Genomic DNA, 18,962 nt, shown 5'->3' on the forward strand with positions numbered 1-18,962 from the left:
TCCTTCTGACTGTAAAGAAGCCCCGAGTTAAAACAGGGGAAGCAGAGAGATTTGCATCGGTACCTATTGTGCGTGGAATCATTCCTTGACGTGGCATCAAGTTGTCATCGAGGCCTTCCAGGCCACCGTAGAGGGAGTGGGAGATTCTGCGCTCGTGATCGTCCAGACTGGTGTTTACCGTCTGCTGGGATCCCAACGGGTTTCCTGGAGAATCCTGAAACAAAGGGAAGAGATGGAGGTCTGAGGTAGTTGGCGACTACAATCAGTGATGCTTCATGAAAAACGAGCGATAATTCACTTTGGAGAAAACTTTCCTGTGTTCTTACAGACAGCTTGATTGTCGAGTAATGTAGCTCGTTGATTGGTTCATTGTGTCCGAATGACGAATGAATAATAATGAAAGAGGAAATGGATGAAGTGCATACTAGAGGGAGAGAAAATTATTTTCTTTCCAGGTTACAGTATAGACACGTTGCAGCGTTGTAGCTGCTAGCTAATAATGACTAGCATTGGTATTGGCTGCCAAGATGTCAACATAAAATCTTAAATATATGCGTTATATATAAATAAAAGAAAGGGATGCGGTGCTTTGCTACTAATTGTCAACACCATGATAACCAGATAAGATGAGGTGAAAGGAGGGGGAAGTATATCAGTTAAGCTAGCTTGACTATGACAACTGGAACATGAAGATGTGCTGTGGAATTTGGTTCAGTTCAATTAAAAAATAAAAGAGGCAGACCACGTCCCAACTCTGACAGGTCATCAGTAGAGCAGGTGTTTAAATTAAATTGTCTAATAAAAACAACGTTCACTATGATAACCAATCACACCCGGAAAATTTAAAAACTGCGGTGAATTTAGGAAAACTTAGTACAGTAAATACTTGAATTGTGCACTTTAAGGACGTCTAATTAAGCATACACATACTAACTTGTCGTTGTCCCTTTTGGGTAATATTCCTTTCAATTTGTTTTTAAATATAAACAGCCGGGAGCCAAAAACTTTGTATTTCACTGTCCAAGTGTTGTCAATAATGTCTTCCAATAGCATAATAACCTTGTCATCTTAACGTTTTAACATTGGGGAAACCGTTGGTGACATTCTGTCATGTATGTTTACATGCATTAAATGTGTGAGAACTAATGCTGTGCCAGTTTCTTGATAATGTGTCTCTTTTCTCCATGAAATATATTTGCCACTACTTGAATACGGTGAATAGATGTAGTTGTAGAGGGTAGGCCTGTACCAATAAGCAATAAATATATTAATCACATGATGGATTAAAACGAGCTCAGTAATTTCCATTTGCATAATCTGTCGTTTTTGTCTTTTTCTTTCTTTCTACCAAAAATTGGGACGATTTTAGTCTTTAATCTGGTTCTTTGGTCTTAACTGGCCTTTTTTTTTTAAGAGAATTTTTGATTCCGTAGACATTATATTTTATTTGTGGTTTCAGTTGTTATATTTAATTTATTTTAACTGTTCTTTGGTAAATTAAGGCCTACTGATCTATTAGAATGCATTCTTGCATTATAGTTCATCAAAACAATATTATTATCGTTTATCACAATAACTTCAGGAACAATTTATCGTCCAGAAAAACTTTGCTATCCCGTCAGTAGAGGGCTCTGCTAAAGGTAGGGATACCCCCAAGAAATCAGATTCAGCGTTATTGTTGTATTTGCCTGACCAGTTTCAATCTCACAGACGTCTATTGACAATGTGGACCAGAACAAACAAAAGCGTTTTCTCCACTGCGGTCGTCAGAAAATATGCCTGGAGGGAAGCAGCCTTACTAAAACGCTGTGAGCACTAATGGACGAGAAGAGGAGCAGGTTTCCATGCTAACACGACCTGTGTGATAACGAGAATAAATGAGCTCAGATTTTCAACAGGCCATTGAGTCACCGGCTGTTAACAAGCCACCTGAGCCATGCAGAAGAAGGTTAACTCGCCACCAGCCTGACATTTCCCTCAAGACCCGCAATGACACTTCCTTGTTTGCTGGACAAATAGACCATTTGCAGAGTGTGTCACCCGGCAGCTCCCGTCCGCGCGCTGGCGTGGGCGTCTCTGCCCTTAGTGTTTGTCCATTGGATCGTTGACTCCATTGATTTGCTGGGGCTTCTGCATTTCTCGCTGACGGTGATGACAGCCCTCGCTATGAAGATAACCGCCGTGGCTGGCATCACGTAACGAGAGATAACGCCGGAGTCGATACTGGAGCCAAATTACCCCAATCGATGGCTGTAACTGGCCAGGCTGGGATTCGATTTTGGCAAAAGGTCTTTGACCAATGATCCTTGCCTCTTACTAAACCGCTAAGGTGCTGCAGTAACCACCACAGACAGGGTCCTGGAGCAAACGTCTGTTTTTTATAAAGGACTCCACATATGAGAACCACAGCAGGAGAGAAAAAGAGAAATGTGAAGAAGTGGGGATTTATTAGGTCATAAGTCAAACACAAAGCAGCAACTCAATGCTTTTAGATATTAAAGACAGGTTATTGGTACGAGATTGACTGGTCCAAGATTGTGTTGTTTCCACGCATATAGGCACGAAACATATGAGATATGACTTAAAAATATATATATTTCAGGTCTATTGGGCCTCTGTCTCTTTAAAAACTCCTGCTCTTTCTGATGCTCCGCCTTCAGGAAGTCATAGCAACATGGCTCCTCTATTAGCCCATTACAGTTTGTTTTTTACCTGCGTTTCACTGAGAAGTAGCTCCTATAACAAGCCAGGTGTTTGCTGGTTGCTGCTGGCTAGTCTGAAGGAGCTGAATGGGGAGCAGGCCAGGTTTGGTGAACAGTTTATGTTAGCAGTGCAGCAATTGCAGTTTTCTGGCCCTTTGAAGGATGCAGTCCCTGAATTCCGACACAGCTTGTATCAAATTTCATCAGTTTGTTTTTAAACAAAAATTGGTTTAGGTATGAAATTCTGAACCTTAAATTACCAGAACTGACCCTTTGCAACTACGTCACTTAATCATTCAAAGCGCCGTGACGGATGTCGGAAGTGACGGAAGTATTGAACAGAGCGACTGAAATTGTTTTCCAAAGTTGTTGTTTTCATCAGTTTATTCATGGCTTCTTCTTGTTCGAGTCGAGCTAATTTGTCTGTCAACGTAACCCCTGGTTGGGGCTCATAGACGGCGCTAGCTAGCTTAGAAACCGACCCAGACCTCCTCCCTCCTGATGTGTTGATCAAATTACCGACTTTGCTTGAATTCACACCACATGGTTTATATGACTGTGTAACAGCGTTTCCCCTTTACACCGCAGCAGCCTTAAAAACGCACAAAAGACGAGATGCTAATCAGTTTCCCCCCCATACATGCTAGGCTACATGACGGTGCGGCAGCCTCCATGACTAGTGGTTAAACGCGCACCTTCTCCATGCCATATTTGACATCTTTCCAATTACACACTTATAAACTATATGAACGTTAGTTTTCTTACCTTGAAAAAGGTGTTTGCAGCAAATTCACGATTACACCGAGGGCTGCCAGTCATTATTATTGACAGCTGCTAGTCGTTATCGTTATGTTTAACAGCTGCTATCCATCTTTCCTCGTTAAAAGTTACAAAATAAAATGACAAGCTTGGTTTGCACCCTTGTCTGTTTGTGTAGCCAGCCGCGCAGCACCCTATGACCATTTTTAAAGTGAAGTAATCAAAAATAGAAGCGATTTTTAGACTCCAGATGTCCGTTTGTAGCCGAGCTTTACGTTGTTTTTTTTTATGTCCGTCATGGCGGAGTGGGCGGAGCTCTGGAGAGCGTGACGTCACGCGACAATTAGGTTAGCTTAGCTGCCTGAATTTTTCTTAAATGAAAATCTTAAAATAATTATTCAAAAATATAATTAGACAAAGAATTAAGCGCACTAAAATATTTTTGAATTGATTCAGAGGATTTCTCTAGAGAATTGATTCTTTTCTGCTTGTCGGACGGCAGCAGCCGTTATTCAATTCATTATCAAATCCTTCGTGTTTAAGAGTGTGACGGCGCCAAACTCCCCTCCCAAACAGGACAATGATCCTAAACATTGAAGACATAAAGAGGCATGGGGAAAAAATATTGATTTCTTGGGCCTGAACAAGATTGTGCAATTTGAGGCGAAATGTCAATAAGCAATTGAGACGACAATTAAAATGTTTCCACATCAATACTTTTAAAAACACAAACGTGGCCCAGCTGGCATCCAATACAAACTGGGAATACGGAAGGAAGTTTGAGCAAATTACCTCAAAACAATGGTCAGGAACTGACATTCATCAATGGATAAAGTTCTAATGGAGTCCAGATTTCACTAATACCGGATAAGGTCTTCATTAGCAGACTCTTTGTTTTAAAGGTAAACAAATGACTGAAATCACAGCAGAATGAAGAAAACCAATCAAAACTTCACACGGAGCCAACAAATCAACTTCGGAAACAAACTAATTTCAAAGGTCGCCATATGGCGCAGCGACTGCTGGCTGCTCTTGACTCTAAATGAGGTAGTTAATGAATTGGCCGACCGAGGAGCGGGGCTGAAATGCCTCCGTAATAGCAGAGGGGATTTAGCAGGCCGACGTCGCATTGACAAATCACGCCGCAGCTCATTGCATATTCTGGCGGGTAGCTGAGCTGGATCCCAGCGGTGGTGTGGAAGTGTGCTGCTCTCAGTTTGGTGTGTTTCTGGGTCTGGGTGAAGGAGCGGGAAGCAGTTGGGCTTGTGATTTATGCAGCGACAAACATTTCAGATTGATTTGAGATTGGCTGTCAGGGGATGGAGACATGGGGAGGAAAGTAAATACAGGATTATTTGATCCCATATGTCAGGAAAATGTCAAAAATGAGCCAAGGCTCTCATCCCACGGTAATTAGTTATTAGAAGAGCTTTTTTAAATATTTGACTGACAGGCTGGGGAGGACACCATTATTCTCCAGTAGCTTAAAGCTGCGGTATGCAACTTTTATAGAAATGTTTTTTTACGTTTGTTAAAGCTGCCACCATGTCGTTACAGATTAATATGAGCCAGATAATCTGTGAAAAGACTGACAACCTCAACCTTCTCCCTGAAGAAAAGCATAGATCCCGACCAAAAACAACCAATCAGAACCAGAAGGCGGGTCTTAGTACTGTCCATCAACTCATGTATGAGCTCCTCTATGTTCTAATGGTGGAAAAACAGCTCACAGTTACAGGAAAACTGTCATCGGAGGCCGTGCTAGCCAGCGTTAGCATTCGTAGCCTTGATTTAAAGGAACTCAGTGTTTCAGCTGTTTTGCAGTTTCCTGTGAGTTTGTTCCAGATCTGTGGTGAATAGAAGCTGAATGCTGCTTATAAATCAGTAAAAAAAAAAGTATAAAATAGGTTTCCATCCTTCTTTTGAGGAGCGTTTTTCCTATAAACAAGCAGACACTTGGTCAGCCGCAGGCCGAGCCTCCAGCTATGCATGTGAAACAAAGAGAAAGGTTCTCCAAGGCCGAGTTTTATCCAGTCCCAATTCTCCCTGAGACGTCTTGCCACCCGACGCATCGTCTAAGCAAACAGAATACACACACACACACACACACACACACTCTTATATGCATACATAAACGGGAGGCTGATGCAAACATGTGCATACACGTCGCCACACACCGAAAAACACCTCAAGGCTGAGCCCCTGCTTTCAATTACCAGGCGGACCGAGGGGAAATCTAAACTTTGACACACCGGGTTGGGGAAGGAGAGCGGGGAAGCCTGGTAGCGCCAGAGGCGTACACTCGCACACCAACACTCACTCAGCCTTCGCTTTCACGCAGGCGACAGGCCGAGGTGTACAGGGAATGTAAAGACATGACATTGAGGGGAAGTAAGAAAAAAATTAATAAATAAAAATGGCGCCGCTTGGTTTGCAGCCTGTTTTCATTCCTGCCCCACGGGAGGCGGCGGCGTGTTGGTGTGTGAGGGAGGGTTTGGTAAATCACTCTGACCTGGAAACGTTCTGGTTCTACTTGAAATAATTAACCGATGCTCACATGACCAGGCAGGCGGTCGTGTTTTTATCACTGAAGCTTCACGTTGGTACTAAAGAGTCAACAAACATGGAGGAGATATTAACATCGTCAACAACTGTGCAAAGTGGGATTACAAAAATAAACTGGCTTAATGGAAACGTTTTGCTGTTAAATGTTATTGCGGTAGCATGAGGTGATTTTTTTCCAAAACCCGGAAGTTACCACTGGTGGAAACGACAAAGAAAATAACAGGAAGTGGAACTAGGATAATGCTTATTAAAGACTTATTGCATGAACAAGTTTCGCACGTAATTAAAAGCACTTGTGATTTTAATTACGTTTCTAATTTAATGGTGACAACGCAATTGCAAAATTGTGTTTTGTCAATATTAGCAGAATATTAAAGTTTTGCACATATTTGTAACGGAAACACAGCTGGTGTCTTGGGAAGGTTTTCCTAAGCAACATTTTTTTAACTTTTTGTTGCATTTTACTTGGATTCTATGTAGATCCGGGGTCCCCAAACTTTTTCCTGTAAGGGACACATAACTTTTCCCTTCTCTGGTGGGGGGCTGGAGTCAGTTTGTAACAGAAAATGTGTTACACATTTATGACCTGCGCTGCTGAAAATTGTTGATGGGGGGGGGGGGGGTGGAGGGGGTGGTGTTTCTCGATTAATTTTTACCCAGAAAGCACATGGGCAAAAACCGTTAGTGAAACCGTCACTGGGACTGACTAGTATATATTTCATTGAGGGAAACCTGGAATGTGGCGTTCATAACAAACACGTGTTCATCTGCTCTACTGCTAGCAAACAACCGTACTGATTAAATAACATAAAAGTCGAGCAGTTCCCTAAAAGTCCAACAGATGGCAGCAATGCGCCATGCAAAACAAAACACCCACAGTTTACAGGACACACCTCCTGCTAAAGAGCCCCCTGGTGGTTGAAGAAAAATCCACATATAAACCGGAAAATACAATATATGAAAAAAAATCTGAATGCTCTCTGGTATTGTTCAGGGGGCCGGACCAAATATAGCGGCAGGCCGGATCCGGCCCGCGGGCCGTAGCCTGGGGATCCACTGATGTAGACCAAAAACAGCAATGTAGTTATCTACATTACTGTTTTTACGCAAAAAAAAAAAAAATTTGATTTTTAAGGGAAAATTCTGCTTTAATGACCAAAATAAAACGACTGTTAAAAGAATACCTTTAAGAAAGTGTAATTGGATTCTTCTGGAAGCTACATAAGGTACATTTATCTTGTGATTAATGGCCTAGTATAGCAGACCTACTCGCTCCAGTGATGCTTTACCTCGTTTCTCTTGGCCACTCGTCGGGCCACGATCAGCTGGATCATCCCGCGCTTGTTGCCTTCTGTTGACATCGACTTCCTCAGCGTCTCCATGGCGTCTTGGTTGGTTTTCCCCAACAGCGATTCGCCGTTCACAGCAATCAGCTGGTCGTTCACCCTCAGCCGTCCATCCTGTTTGTCAGACAAAGAATCATGGTTTATATATTCAGTATTTTTGGTCCAGTACCTTTCCAGAAAGTTACAGGAACTCGTTTCAAGTTAATTCCTTAAAATTGATTTTAAAAAAAACCCAGTTCCACTTTTTTTCAATCAAGATTGAAGAGTTATCTACTTAAGCCCCCATTTCTTGCTGAAAAGTTACTTGTATGTTAATTTAATCTCATTTCAAGTCTACTATGATATTTTCACTAGAAACTAGACCACAAATATTTGGTGATTTTGCATGTTTACAGCCATCAAGTGGAAACTTCTGCTCTAAAAGTTCATAAACAACAGGACGCTCAGTACCTTGCAGGCTGCTCCACCGTTTATGATTGATTTGACAAATATGCCGAGGTCTGCGTGGTTTTCCTTGGAGCGGTTGCCTTTCACGCTGACGCCCAGACCTGCAGAACCCGAGTCGCTGAGCGGGATCTCGAAGGTCAGGAACTCTCTGGTCCCGTCGGGAGTCAGGACCAGTTCATCCTCCTCCGTTTTCTACAACAGGAACAAACAAACATCCAGATTTAAAAAATATAAATCATGGAAATATTTAACTCGGGGATGGTCAAAGTGTGGCCCGTGGGCCATTTACGGCCCTCTGAAGGATTTTGTGCGGTCGCCCCGACACTTTTTCGATCTTGTAAGAAAAGATTTTGAACAGTAAAAAAAAAAAAAAAGAAGTACAAAAATAGATTCCCAATACTTGATGTTTCTGTATTTGTCTTTGTTTGGTGGTTCAACCATTGATCCACTTTTACTCAAATCAGCTACAAATAAGAAAACAATTAACCCCAAAAGGTTTGAAACTGTCTCACATTAACGCAATTGTGCAAAACTTTTGTTATGATTTGCAGTATTTATGTTGTGATGACTTCCTGAAGACGGTGTCAGGAAGAGCAGGAGTTTCTTAAAGAGACAGGCCCAATTTAAAGGCATTAAGTTACAAAGTCAAATTTATTTTAAGTCATGATCATATAATTACTTGATTGTGCTATAAAATGGCACTATGTTGCTGCAAAACAGATAATACAGCCCCTTTAAAATAATTTTTGTGGCCCCAAAGTGATTTCAACTTAACAATTTAGATCTTCATGACAAAAACTTTGATTTAATTGCTTGCTAACGGTTGTAAAATGTGTTTTATTGTCAATGTGGCAGAAACTGTGAGCATTGTTTCTGCCAGAAGGTTGTTTATAAAACCTATACTGCACCTACTTATGCAGGTACACAAACATTTCCCAGGAGATGAATCTCAAGTACCAGTGCATTAAAACTCGCACATTTAGAGACATTTCTATTGTGGAGCATCTGCAGGTGCAAAAACAGTTTCAGTTACATAAAACATGACTTTCTGTTGATGATTAAATCATATTGGTGGGCGTATTTTGGCTCTTTTTTTGTATGTGGAGTTAAAGAATGGAAATAGATGCTCAAACTACCAAGCTAATAACATAAAAAAAAATAAAAAGCTAACGGCTAACTAACAGCCCAGCTGTGTGTAAACTTCCCAATAAAAAGCAAACAAACAAATGAGGCATTAACAAGCTAATTGTCATTTCAGTCAGGCCTGTACACCACCAGGCTAACAGCTAACTAGTAACTGAGTTATTCAGACCTTAAATACCGACATTTAGCTAACAAGACTGTTAGTTTTTTACTTTAAGTAAAAAAAAACTAACAGCAAACAACAACTGCTATGATTGTAATATACCAGGCTAACACCTAACTAGCAACGTAGACATGCTAACAGCTAGCATCACTTACTTTGCAAGAGTTAGTTGTTTTACTTGTCCTCTAGTTTATTTCCCAACCTCAAAAACCAAGCAAAGTAGATTAAGATGCATCTAATTACATGTGTTGTGTTTTTTTAAAAACAACCATTAAACTGAAAACACCCACAAAGAAAAACAAAAACGCTAGTTAGCATCAAGTCTCAGTGGGGTCCTACCTAGTTCAAGCCTGGCACAATTTTCTCTGAGCTATAAAAGTCAGCCCAGCAGCATGATAAGCTAGTTTCTAGTGTGTCAGGGGAAGGAGAATCCACACGAAAACATGGCACAGATCTACTTTACGAGTTGGCCTGGTGGCTGGCTGCTAACTCGCAGCCCTGCGGTCCGGGGAAAAAAGAAATAACTTCCTCCTCTCAGAACTTATCATGCTGTCTGGTTCGCCACAGTCAGCGGCACACTTGACTGACATCTCTTCCTGATTTCAGAGTTTACAGGCTCTTCCTGGGAGCTATAATTATAATAGACAGTGTGCTGCATTTATGTGCAGTGCAGTAAAGTTTCCTTCTGCTACTGCACTCGTTTCAAAACCTATATATGTCTAAATAGTTGCGGCTTTGATTACAAGTTTGGAAATAACCCGCGATATAATATTTATAGAAAATATAATGGAAGAAGAGATTGTAGCAGGAGAGAAAGATAGTAAAATCTGTACCTGATGTCACCCAGCAACCCGGCACTAACACATCAGCCTAATTGACATGCTGAGAGCTTTCTCGCGCTTCCCTCTTACAACAGGTGCTTCTCTCACTTCATTTCTTATATTCATCCTCACTCTCTCTTCCAGAGCAACAATAAAAAGCCATTCTCTCTCTTGCTTGTTATTTGACAGCTGTCCTGTGAATAGAAGGGTGCGCGCACGCTGCCGCCTGGCAATTATTGTGCACGCCTAATGAATTCAATCATCAGGCTCGGTGTCAGCATGTCATTAGCCCCCTTTGTTTGCTGGGAGAGAGATGGAATTACTCTTTGTGGAATGGGGGGGGGGAGAAGAAGAGGCAGAGAGGGGTGGGGGGGCAAAATGAAGATGGAGTTTAGATGAATGAGAGGGAACACAAGAAAAGGAAGCATGAAAACCACAGTCAGCATGGCTATATGTTCTAAAAACAACAAATAATGCAGAAACCAATTATTTAAAAAAAAAAGACATCGGAGGCAGGAATTTATTTTCTAAAATAATATCCAGATTATTCCAACTATTTATTTTAGTAGCATAATTAACAACAGTGAGTATGGGAGAAATAAACCTGTCTAACTGTAATTTGACTGAGTGAGAAAGAAATCAGATTAAAAGTAAAACATACAAAATCTAATTCCGTCTGAAGGCTAATGCTAACGTCCTGTTAAATTAATCAAGTCAGTGTTTTAAACATTATGCAAAATGTCAATTTATTACCACAAACATAAAAAAGATAACTGTTTCTGTGTTTGTTTGTTTTTGTTGGAATCCTTTCAAAAATGCCATCTTTTGGTTTAGAGTAACAAAGTTAGCATTCTAATATCCCATATGGAATGCCTGAAATGCCAAGAGATAACTTCATAAAAAAAAATCTTTTTTTTTTTTTTTTGTAATCTATTTAATATTACAAAAAATTGTTAGCTAATTGGCCTAGTTAAGAAACAACTATTTTGCTTCTTGTAGTTAGCATGACTCAGTTAGTTAGCAGATTTGTAAATTATAAGCCTAACGCTTGTCTTCCTTCTTTTATTTAATTTTTTATGGAATAGAAACAGACTTTTTTATCCTAAAGTAGAAATTCAGTTGTTAGCTTGAGGTTTTTCATCTTCTGAATTTCGGTTTGGAATAATGACTTTTGTTAGCCGTTAGCTTGCAGTTAACAACAGACTTGGTTGTTTACTGTTTGAATCGTAGTTTATAAACGTCCCTTGGTCGTTAGATTGTAGTTTAGAAAAATTACTGGGTTGATCACTGACAACTTGTAGTTTTCATCCACAGCTTAGTTGTTAAATAGATTTTGGTTTGTAGTTTACTAGTGCGATTTGGCTGATAGCATGAATATATCTACTGTTAGCATATGCTTATTGTAGGCTTTTATGATGTAATTTTTTATTGTGCTGCTGTGTTGGCCAAGTTGCTCTTGCAAAAAGACATTTTTTTTTATCCTGGCTAAATAAAGATGAAAAGAAAAATGTAATTTAGATGCATGAATTAGTAGTAATTTAGCTTTTGGCTTGTAGTTTTTAAGCGAGACTTAAATGTTAGCTTATAGCTAGCAAGTTTATTTTTGTTTAAAGACAGTCTGTAGTTGGAAAGCATTGGTCAGCTGTTATTTAGATCATCTGTTGTTAATTACTCAGTTGTTATTTATTTGTTTACAAAAACCTATCGGTTGTTTGCTAGCTGTGCTAGCTGCATTGCTAAAATTAGCTCAGAGCTTTCCTTGTTGTATTACAGCTTCTCAAGTGAACAAACCTGAACAACAACCTTTTATACAAAATATAGATCGAATAACTTGTATATATTATATATAACTTGTATATATTACTAAAATAAAACTTTCACTAAGTCTGTGAAAGTCTCCTTTCACAGACTTAGTGAGAATGTCCAATTGAAGATATGTTGGTTTTCTGTCCCAAATCAAATTTAAACAAAAAATGCTAATTCGATCAGTGAAAGGAAAAAAAAAGAGAAATATCCCATTTTCAATAACAGGATTTGCTGGTATTGAAAATAGTAAATGACAATGTTTTGGTAGAAATAATATCCATTTAAAATTCCTTCATTTTGTTGAGCCAAAAGTGGCCAAAGGAAATGAAAATAGATTTCTTATCTCAGCCCTTTAGACGTCCATTAGGTCACACATTCTAAACGTTTCAAAGGATTTTGCAATAACAATGAAGACAGGAAAGAGGGAATGCAGCAAAATGTGACAAGGTAAAATTAAATTAAAGACAGCTGCTGGAGGGAGGCGCGACGGCACAAAGAGAGGCTGAATGAAGGTGAGAGGAGAGAGGAGGAGGAGTGATGTGCTGAGGAGATGAAGGACAGAGACGAGCACAGCGAGGGTGAAAAGCCGAGAAGAAACGGGTGAAAAGAATGAGTGAGAGCACGACAATGACAGAGCGAGCGGGCGACCGAGTGTGAATGAAGGGCCGCCAGAAAGGGATGAATCCATGTGGAACACAAAATGAGAGACACTGCATCCCCCTTCAGTCTGAATGTATATCTTTTACTTTGTCCCACCTTTTCCTTTCACGGCCGTCCGTCTTTTTATTCACCTGTCTTCCTTTTATGCCGCTTTCCGAACTTCTTCACTGTTTCCCAAACTATTCCTGCTCACGTTCTCGTCTCGACTTTCAACACTAGCTCTCTTCTTTTGTCCCGGTTTTTCTGCATGTCGCTCGTTTAAGAGAGAAAACGTAAAAGTCGTGAAAATTAAAAATGGAAAACAAAACCTATTATTGCAGAAATGGCATCCAAAGGTCTCGTTATGTTCAGTTCAAATTATTAAAGTACAAATACTGAAAGTTTTGCACTTTAAAAATCACTTGGGAGTCGTTTGTCTCAAAGTGGCAAAAATGCAAGAAAATAAATCAAATCAAAAATATTTAACCAATCAGAATAGGGGAAAAATTACAAACTATTTTTCAAACTCAAGTGTTTTTGTAAGGATATTTGCAATTTGTTGCATTATAAACAGTTATGTTTCCAATTTTTTTTACATTTTTGTTCTTGAATATTGATTTTCTTGTTTGTGTGAGTTCATGAAAAGATGTTAATCGATTAGTTTTGCTTCTGTAGTTCTGTAACAGAATGTGTTCATAATTTAATGATAAAACTCGTTTTTGATTGATTCAGATTTTTAAAAACAAGAAAAAAAAAATCAATCAGTAGTGCATACTTAACAAAAAATAAAAAATAATTTGTTTACCACTACTGTTCTGTGTGAAAAGGAGCAGAAAGAAGCGAACACTAATTTAATCCTGCACCATATCTCAGATTAATTAAATATATTGATTACTGACTCAATATTTATCAAACAATTTGCTTTAGTTTGCAGTTTAAAACCAGGATTTGGTCATTTTGAGTTCAGATGTTAGTTAGTAAGAATCCCTTGGTTGTTGGCTTAGACAGTGAAGCATCTCTGTTTGTGAATTAATGATTAAATTGATTAATTGAGTGAATAAATTGATTAATTGATCTGATTTAATATGGGTTTCTCCACTGGCTGCCACCATCTTTAATGTTTCTTAAACCAGTTAAATTTACCTGGATAAGGCCATTTCATAATACGCCATCTTTACAAAAAGAAAGTAAATTAAACTTTTAATGAACATCTTCCACCCTGAACATCTTTCTCTTCTTTATATTCAACAGGTGGCGCTACTGAGAGCGGCATTTTCAGAACTACAGCTCCACTTTTTCCCCTCTGAAATGATTAAGAGTTTGGCGGCAAACTCAAACAACCCGGGCGATTCGACGTCTTCTGGAAAAGTTTCCAGAACGAAATTAAAAACAGAAAGTTGTGGGTGATGGTTGCTAAGGAGGAGACAGAAGGAGACGGTGATGGAGGTGAAGAGGAGGCAGTGAAGGGTGTAATTGGTCAGGGGAAGTGGAGCGTGGCGGCCATTGTTGGCTGCTTACTGTAGCATCCATCTCCACATCCTCATCCTCCCGATTCTGCTGCTGCATTTAACCGCCGCCATTTGGATACACGCACTTCGTAAGTTCGTATGCGACCTGTTGTGTTTGCTTTAACCTCCATCTTTTAAGTGAAAATAAATCCGCCCTCTCGTTTTAATCCGTCCATCAGTTTCTGGTTCCTCCTGTCCGTCTCTTCGTCTCTCCCAGCGGCTGCGATGCGCCGCGATGATAAACCATGAATATCAAATACCTGCTTGATCGACTGGGCTGAGAGCGGCTCAGCAGGGGAGGAAGACCACTGGGTGTGTGTGTGTGTGTGTGTGTCATGGTTCATTCATGTTTTCATTTTAAAATTCTGCACATATTCAGAATTTCCAGGATGATTTCTTTATGGCAGATATTTCCAGAGAAACTTCAGATAAAAGGGAGGGATGGATGGATGGATGAACCGATGGATGGAATGATGGATGGATGAACAGATGGATGGATGGATGGATGGATGAACAGATGGATGGATGGAATGATGGATGGATGGACGGAAGGATGGACAAAGAAAATAGATGGATGGAATGATGGATGGATGGATGGACAAAGAAAATGGATGGATGAATCCATCTATCCATCCAATGGAATCCATCCATTCCATTCGTAAAGAGATGAATGGATGGATAAACAGATGTATAGGTAAACGGATGGATGGATAAAAAGATGGAGGCACATATCTTCCAAACGGTTGACCAAATACTCAAACCCAAATTGTTTTTTACCAGACTTTAAAAAACCCAAATCAAATCCCGACTGAAATTTTTCCTGCCTTCCTGTGACAACAAACTGAATAAAAACTAAAACGGGTCCCTAAAAGACGAGTCGCCGTCTGGAGGAGGAACCATCTGATGCTCACATCTAATCAGCCGCCCTCTCTCCGTCTCCGTGGCGACCTCCAGAACCCGTTTGAGTCCCGATCCGATCGGAGGAATCACACCAGCAGCTGCTACCAGACGCTCCACATATGTGAGCGCCAAGAAACGGAGCTGCAGCCTGAGACAGAAGAGAGTTTCTCAGTTTGTAACGTGACGGCGGCGAGATGGGACTGAGTTCATCATGACGGATAAGGGCTTCAGGGATGGATGGATGGATGGATGGATGGATGGATGGATGGATGGATGGATGGATGGATGGATGGATGGATGGATGGATGGATGGATGGATGGATGGACAAAGAAAATGGATGGATGGATGGATGGATGGACAAAGAAAATGGATGGAATGATGGACAGATGGATGGATGGATGGAATGATGGACAGATGGATGGATGGAATGATGGATGGATGGATGGATGGAATGATGGATGGAATGATGGATGGATGGACAAAGAAAATGGATGGATGGATGGATGGATGGACAAAGAAAATGGATGGAATGATGGACAGATGGATGGATGGATGGAATGATGGACAGATGGATGGATGGAATGATGGATGGATGGATGGAATGATGGATGGATGGACAAAGAAAATGGATGGATGAATGGAATGATGGATGGATGGACAAAGAAAATGGATGGATGGATGGAATGATGGATGGATGGACAAAGGAAATGGATGGAATGATGGATGGATGGACAAAAAAATGGATGGATGGATGGATGGATGGATGGATGGATGGAATGATGGACAGATGGATGGATGGATGGAATGATGGACAGATGGATGGATGGATGGAATGATGGACAGATGGATGGAATGATGGATGGATGGACAAAGAAAATGGATGGATGGATGGATGTCTAATTGGACGTACAGCTCTTAGCGTTGGGTGTATTTGGGTCGACTGACAGCTTGAAGAGTCGCTTTAATGAACCACTAAACCCATTTTTGTGTTTTCTGTTTTTCCATTTTTGTGTTTTTCCGTTTTTCCATTTTTGTGTTTTTCCGTTTTTCCATTTTTGTGTTTTTCCGTTTTTCCATTTTTGTGTTTTTCCGTTTTTGTGTTTTTCCGTTTTTCCATTTTTGTGTTTTTCCGTTTTTTCCATTTTTGTGTTTTTCCGTTTTTTTCCATTTTTGTGTTTTTCTGTTGTTCCGTTTTTCCATTTTTCTGTTTTTCCATTTTTGTGTTTTTCTGTTTTCAGCGACTCGCCTCATCAGCAGCTCAGAGAATCTGAAAGAGCTGCAGCCATTCATCAGCTCCACTGTGACAAAAACTTACTCCATGATTCCCTCCGACTTTCTCTGCTCACGTCCAAAACTTAGGCTGAAACACTTGGTTTACTCCATCAGCTTCGCTGCTCCCTGAAGATCGACTTCAATTTGTTGCTTTTGAGGCTCATCAAGACAAATTTTAATAGCAAAACTTCACTAAAGTTTTAAACCACTCTGATTTCTGCCATAATTTTATGAAAGTTTTTTAACTGGTTTGTCTACAAACCTCGATCTTCACTGCAAAAACACACAATATGTAATTTTGGTTTAGTTTATATTGCAGATATCCTAGTTCACGTAAAATAACACAAAACTAACTTAAAAATAACTTTTCAGCAAGACATAGGAGCTTGTGGCAACGTAATAATACCTTAAAATGGCAGAAAATTTCACTTGACAAGACATTTTCCCATGTTACAAGTGAAATTATCTGCCAATGAAACTAGAATTTTTCATTGATATTAAGGAATTATTGACTAAAAACAAGAACTTGTTTCTTGCTGAAAAAAATACAGCAACATTTTAGAAACTAAAACACTTGGTAAGATTTTGTGTTTCTGCAGTGCTGGTTGGGTTGAAGTCCGGTTTGAATGCATATGTGAACGCCAAGCAGACCGGAGACCGATCCAAAAGCAGGAAGTGGTCTACATCGCATGGCATTATGGGTAAATACAACCAAAACAAACGATGCGCTGGTGTAGCGAGAAACGGCTAAAACCAACAAGAGAAATCCTACATTTTTGTTTGCATTTTGTCAAGTGGGAACTGAACTAAGTGTCGTCTTTGTGTCGTTTTCTTCAGTGGTTTTTGGTGTAGCGCCCCCACAGGTGAGGAGGGGAACAGGTTTTTCACAGTGCAGTGTGAAGGAGAACTGCAGCAGCTGAAAACGTAACAAATGTCGCATCTTTGTCACTTAAACTCAGTTTTTGACCAGTTTTGAAAATTCGTGGTAAAATCAGAAAGAAAATCCGGAGATTTGTGGATTTTGTGCGAATTTTGCAGATTTATGAAAAACAGGAGGGACTTATTGATGTAATGTGCAGAAGAAGCTACGGCGGGCCAGATTTGGCCCCCGGGCCTCGAGTTTGACACTCGAGTACCCAATTATTTATTTACCTCTTGATCTGGGACCTGAGTTCGAATTTCGTACCACAAGAAAATGACATGACAGTAAAAGTCGTTGAATTTTAACTGAAAATCACCAGAAAAGAACAAATATATGAAATAAACTGCAAACCATCCGAAACATTGACACATTTTTGCTGTGTAACGCTTTGTCAATCGCCACCAGCAACAAAACCCTTCATCATTTCTCCACGTTGCAACAGATCATTGCTCCATAACGGCTTTGCGGGGAGACAGACAGCGTCCTGGAAGCGTGTTGATGCTGCAATGCTGCTGCTCCTCTTGATGGCTTCTCAACGCAGCATTGCAGTAATTTTCCATAAGCCTGTGTGACTAATGGCGTAAACAATGGGGCTGAATGTTCATGTTATGGAGCCATTATGGAACTATCAGAGCGCGGGGACGGGGAGACGGATGCCTTTGATCAGCTGCATTGAGGGAGCCAGGTGCTGGGGACGGGGATTTGTGTCTTAAGAGTGGCTTTTAAGAGCCTCACTGACACAAAGAGACGGCGCAGAGGAGGAAGAAAGAGATGCAAGAGCTGATGAGGAAGAGACAGGAGAATATCCAGCTAAGTGTTTTGTTTTTACAGACCATTGGTGAAGCAATGGATCGCTAAAATGACTCCTAGCCTTTTGTTGCAGCCGAGCAAATTAGCTAATTTTCTCATACGGCATAATGGGCAAAGTCTTGCCATGCAGAAGTTACTTCAATCAGCAAAAGTTTAGCAACAGATCAGTAAAGAAACAAACACGAGGCTGGAAAGTATATTTAAAAAGTGTCACACGAAGTTAGGGCAGGAATGTGGCTCCAGTTTTAGTCTCTGGAGAAATCTCAATAAACGACGTTTTTTCCACTTGAGTTGCATCACGATGTGAAAACCTTCAGCTGAAAGATGCCAATCTAAAAAAAACGTCTGCATGAAACACTCTGAATTAACGTCAGCGCTACTTAAAATATTTATGGAATATTCATATAATAATGGAGCAATTCTGATGGCAACACTTACAAAATAAAACAAAGTCAGTGTAATAACTGTAGTTATTATTATATTGACATTGGTCTCCAATAAAAATGGAATAATCAAAATAAAATTTACGCAACTGAGTTGAAAAAAAAAAGAAAAACTAAAAAGATATGTAATCAATGCATATTTAAAGGTTATTTTAAAAAATCAATAAAAATGCCAAAAAAGTACTAAAAAATAAAATACGAAAAATTGATAACAAAAAAGATTAAAAAAAGAAAAAAACTAAGATGGAGAATATACATAATTAAAAGATAAAATACAAACTAAAAATGATGTAACATACAGATTAAATTGCAAAACTAAATGAAAAATTTAATAAAACTCAAGGTATTTCTTTTTTTATAAAAACTTAATATGAACATTATTTATTATCTGACATGCAAAAAAAGAATAAAATATAGCAAAAATTAAAATTTAAGTTAAAACAAAATCTAAATATTCCACTTTTTGCCTTTTTTAAATATTTAAAAAATAAATGTTCAATGTATGCGTTTTAAACGTATTTATCTAAAATAAAATAAATCTTTTGAATTATAACCCACTAATCTTGCAAACAAAACTTTTTCAAAACAATGCAACACATTTTAGATCAATAATAAATGATAATATTAATGAGATAATCATGATTGCAGTCAGAAATCTGACCTTCTCTACTGGAAACGCTTCCATTTATTGAAATGGGCGTCCATTAACGGCTCG

At 39.5% G+C, this 18,962-nt stretch overlaps 1 protein-coding gene across 10 annotated transcripts in view; it reads right to left on the reverse strand.

Moving 5' to 3' along the window:
- The window catches only part of pard3ab (par-3 family cell polarity regulator alpha, b), a 277,414-nt gene that overhangs the window by 101,146 nt on the left and 157,306 nt on the right, over nt 1-18,962 (reverse strand). For all 10 annotated transcript variants that reach the window (XM_008433894.3, XM_017309968.2, XM_008433899.3 and 7 more), the window contains 3 exons: nt 7,823-8,011; nt 7,316-7,486; nt 64-214 (listed from right to left, as the gene is read on the reverse strand). In XM_008433894.3, the coding sequence (XP_008432116.2) occupies nt 64-214; nt 7,316-7,486; nt 7,823-8,011 (511 nt within the window). The remainder of the gene's footprint in view (nt 1-63; nt 215-7,315; nt 7,487-7,822; nt 8,012-18,962) is intronic.

Source organism: Poecilia reticulata, chromosome 17, assembly GCF_904066995.2.
Source record: "Poecilia reticulata chromosome 17, P_reticulata-male-v2, whole genome shotgun sequence".
Lineage (NCBI taxonomy): Eukaryota > Metazoa > Chordata > Actinopteri > Cyprinodontiformes > Poeciliidae > Poecilia > Poecilia reticulata.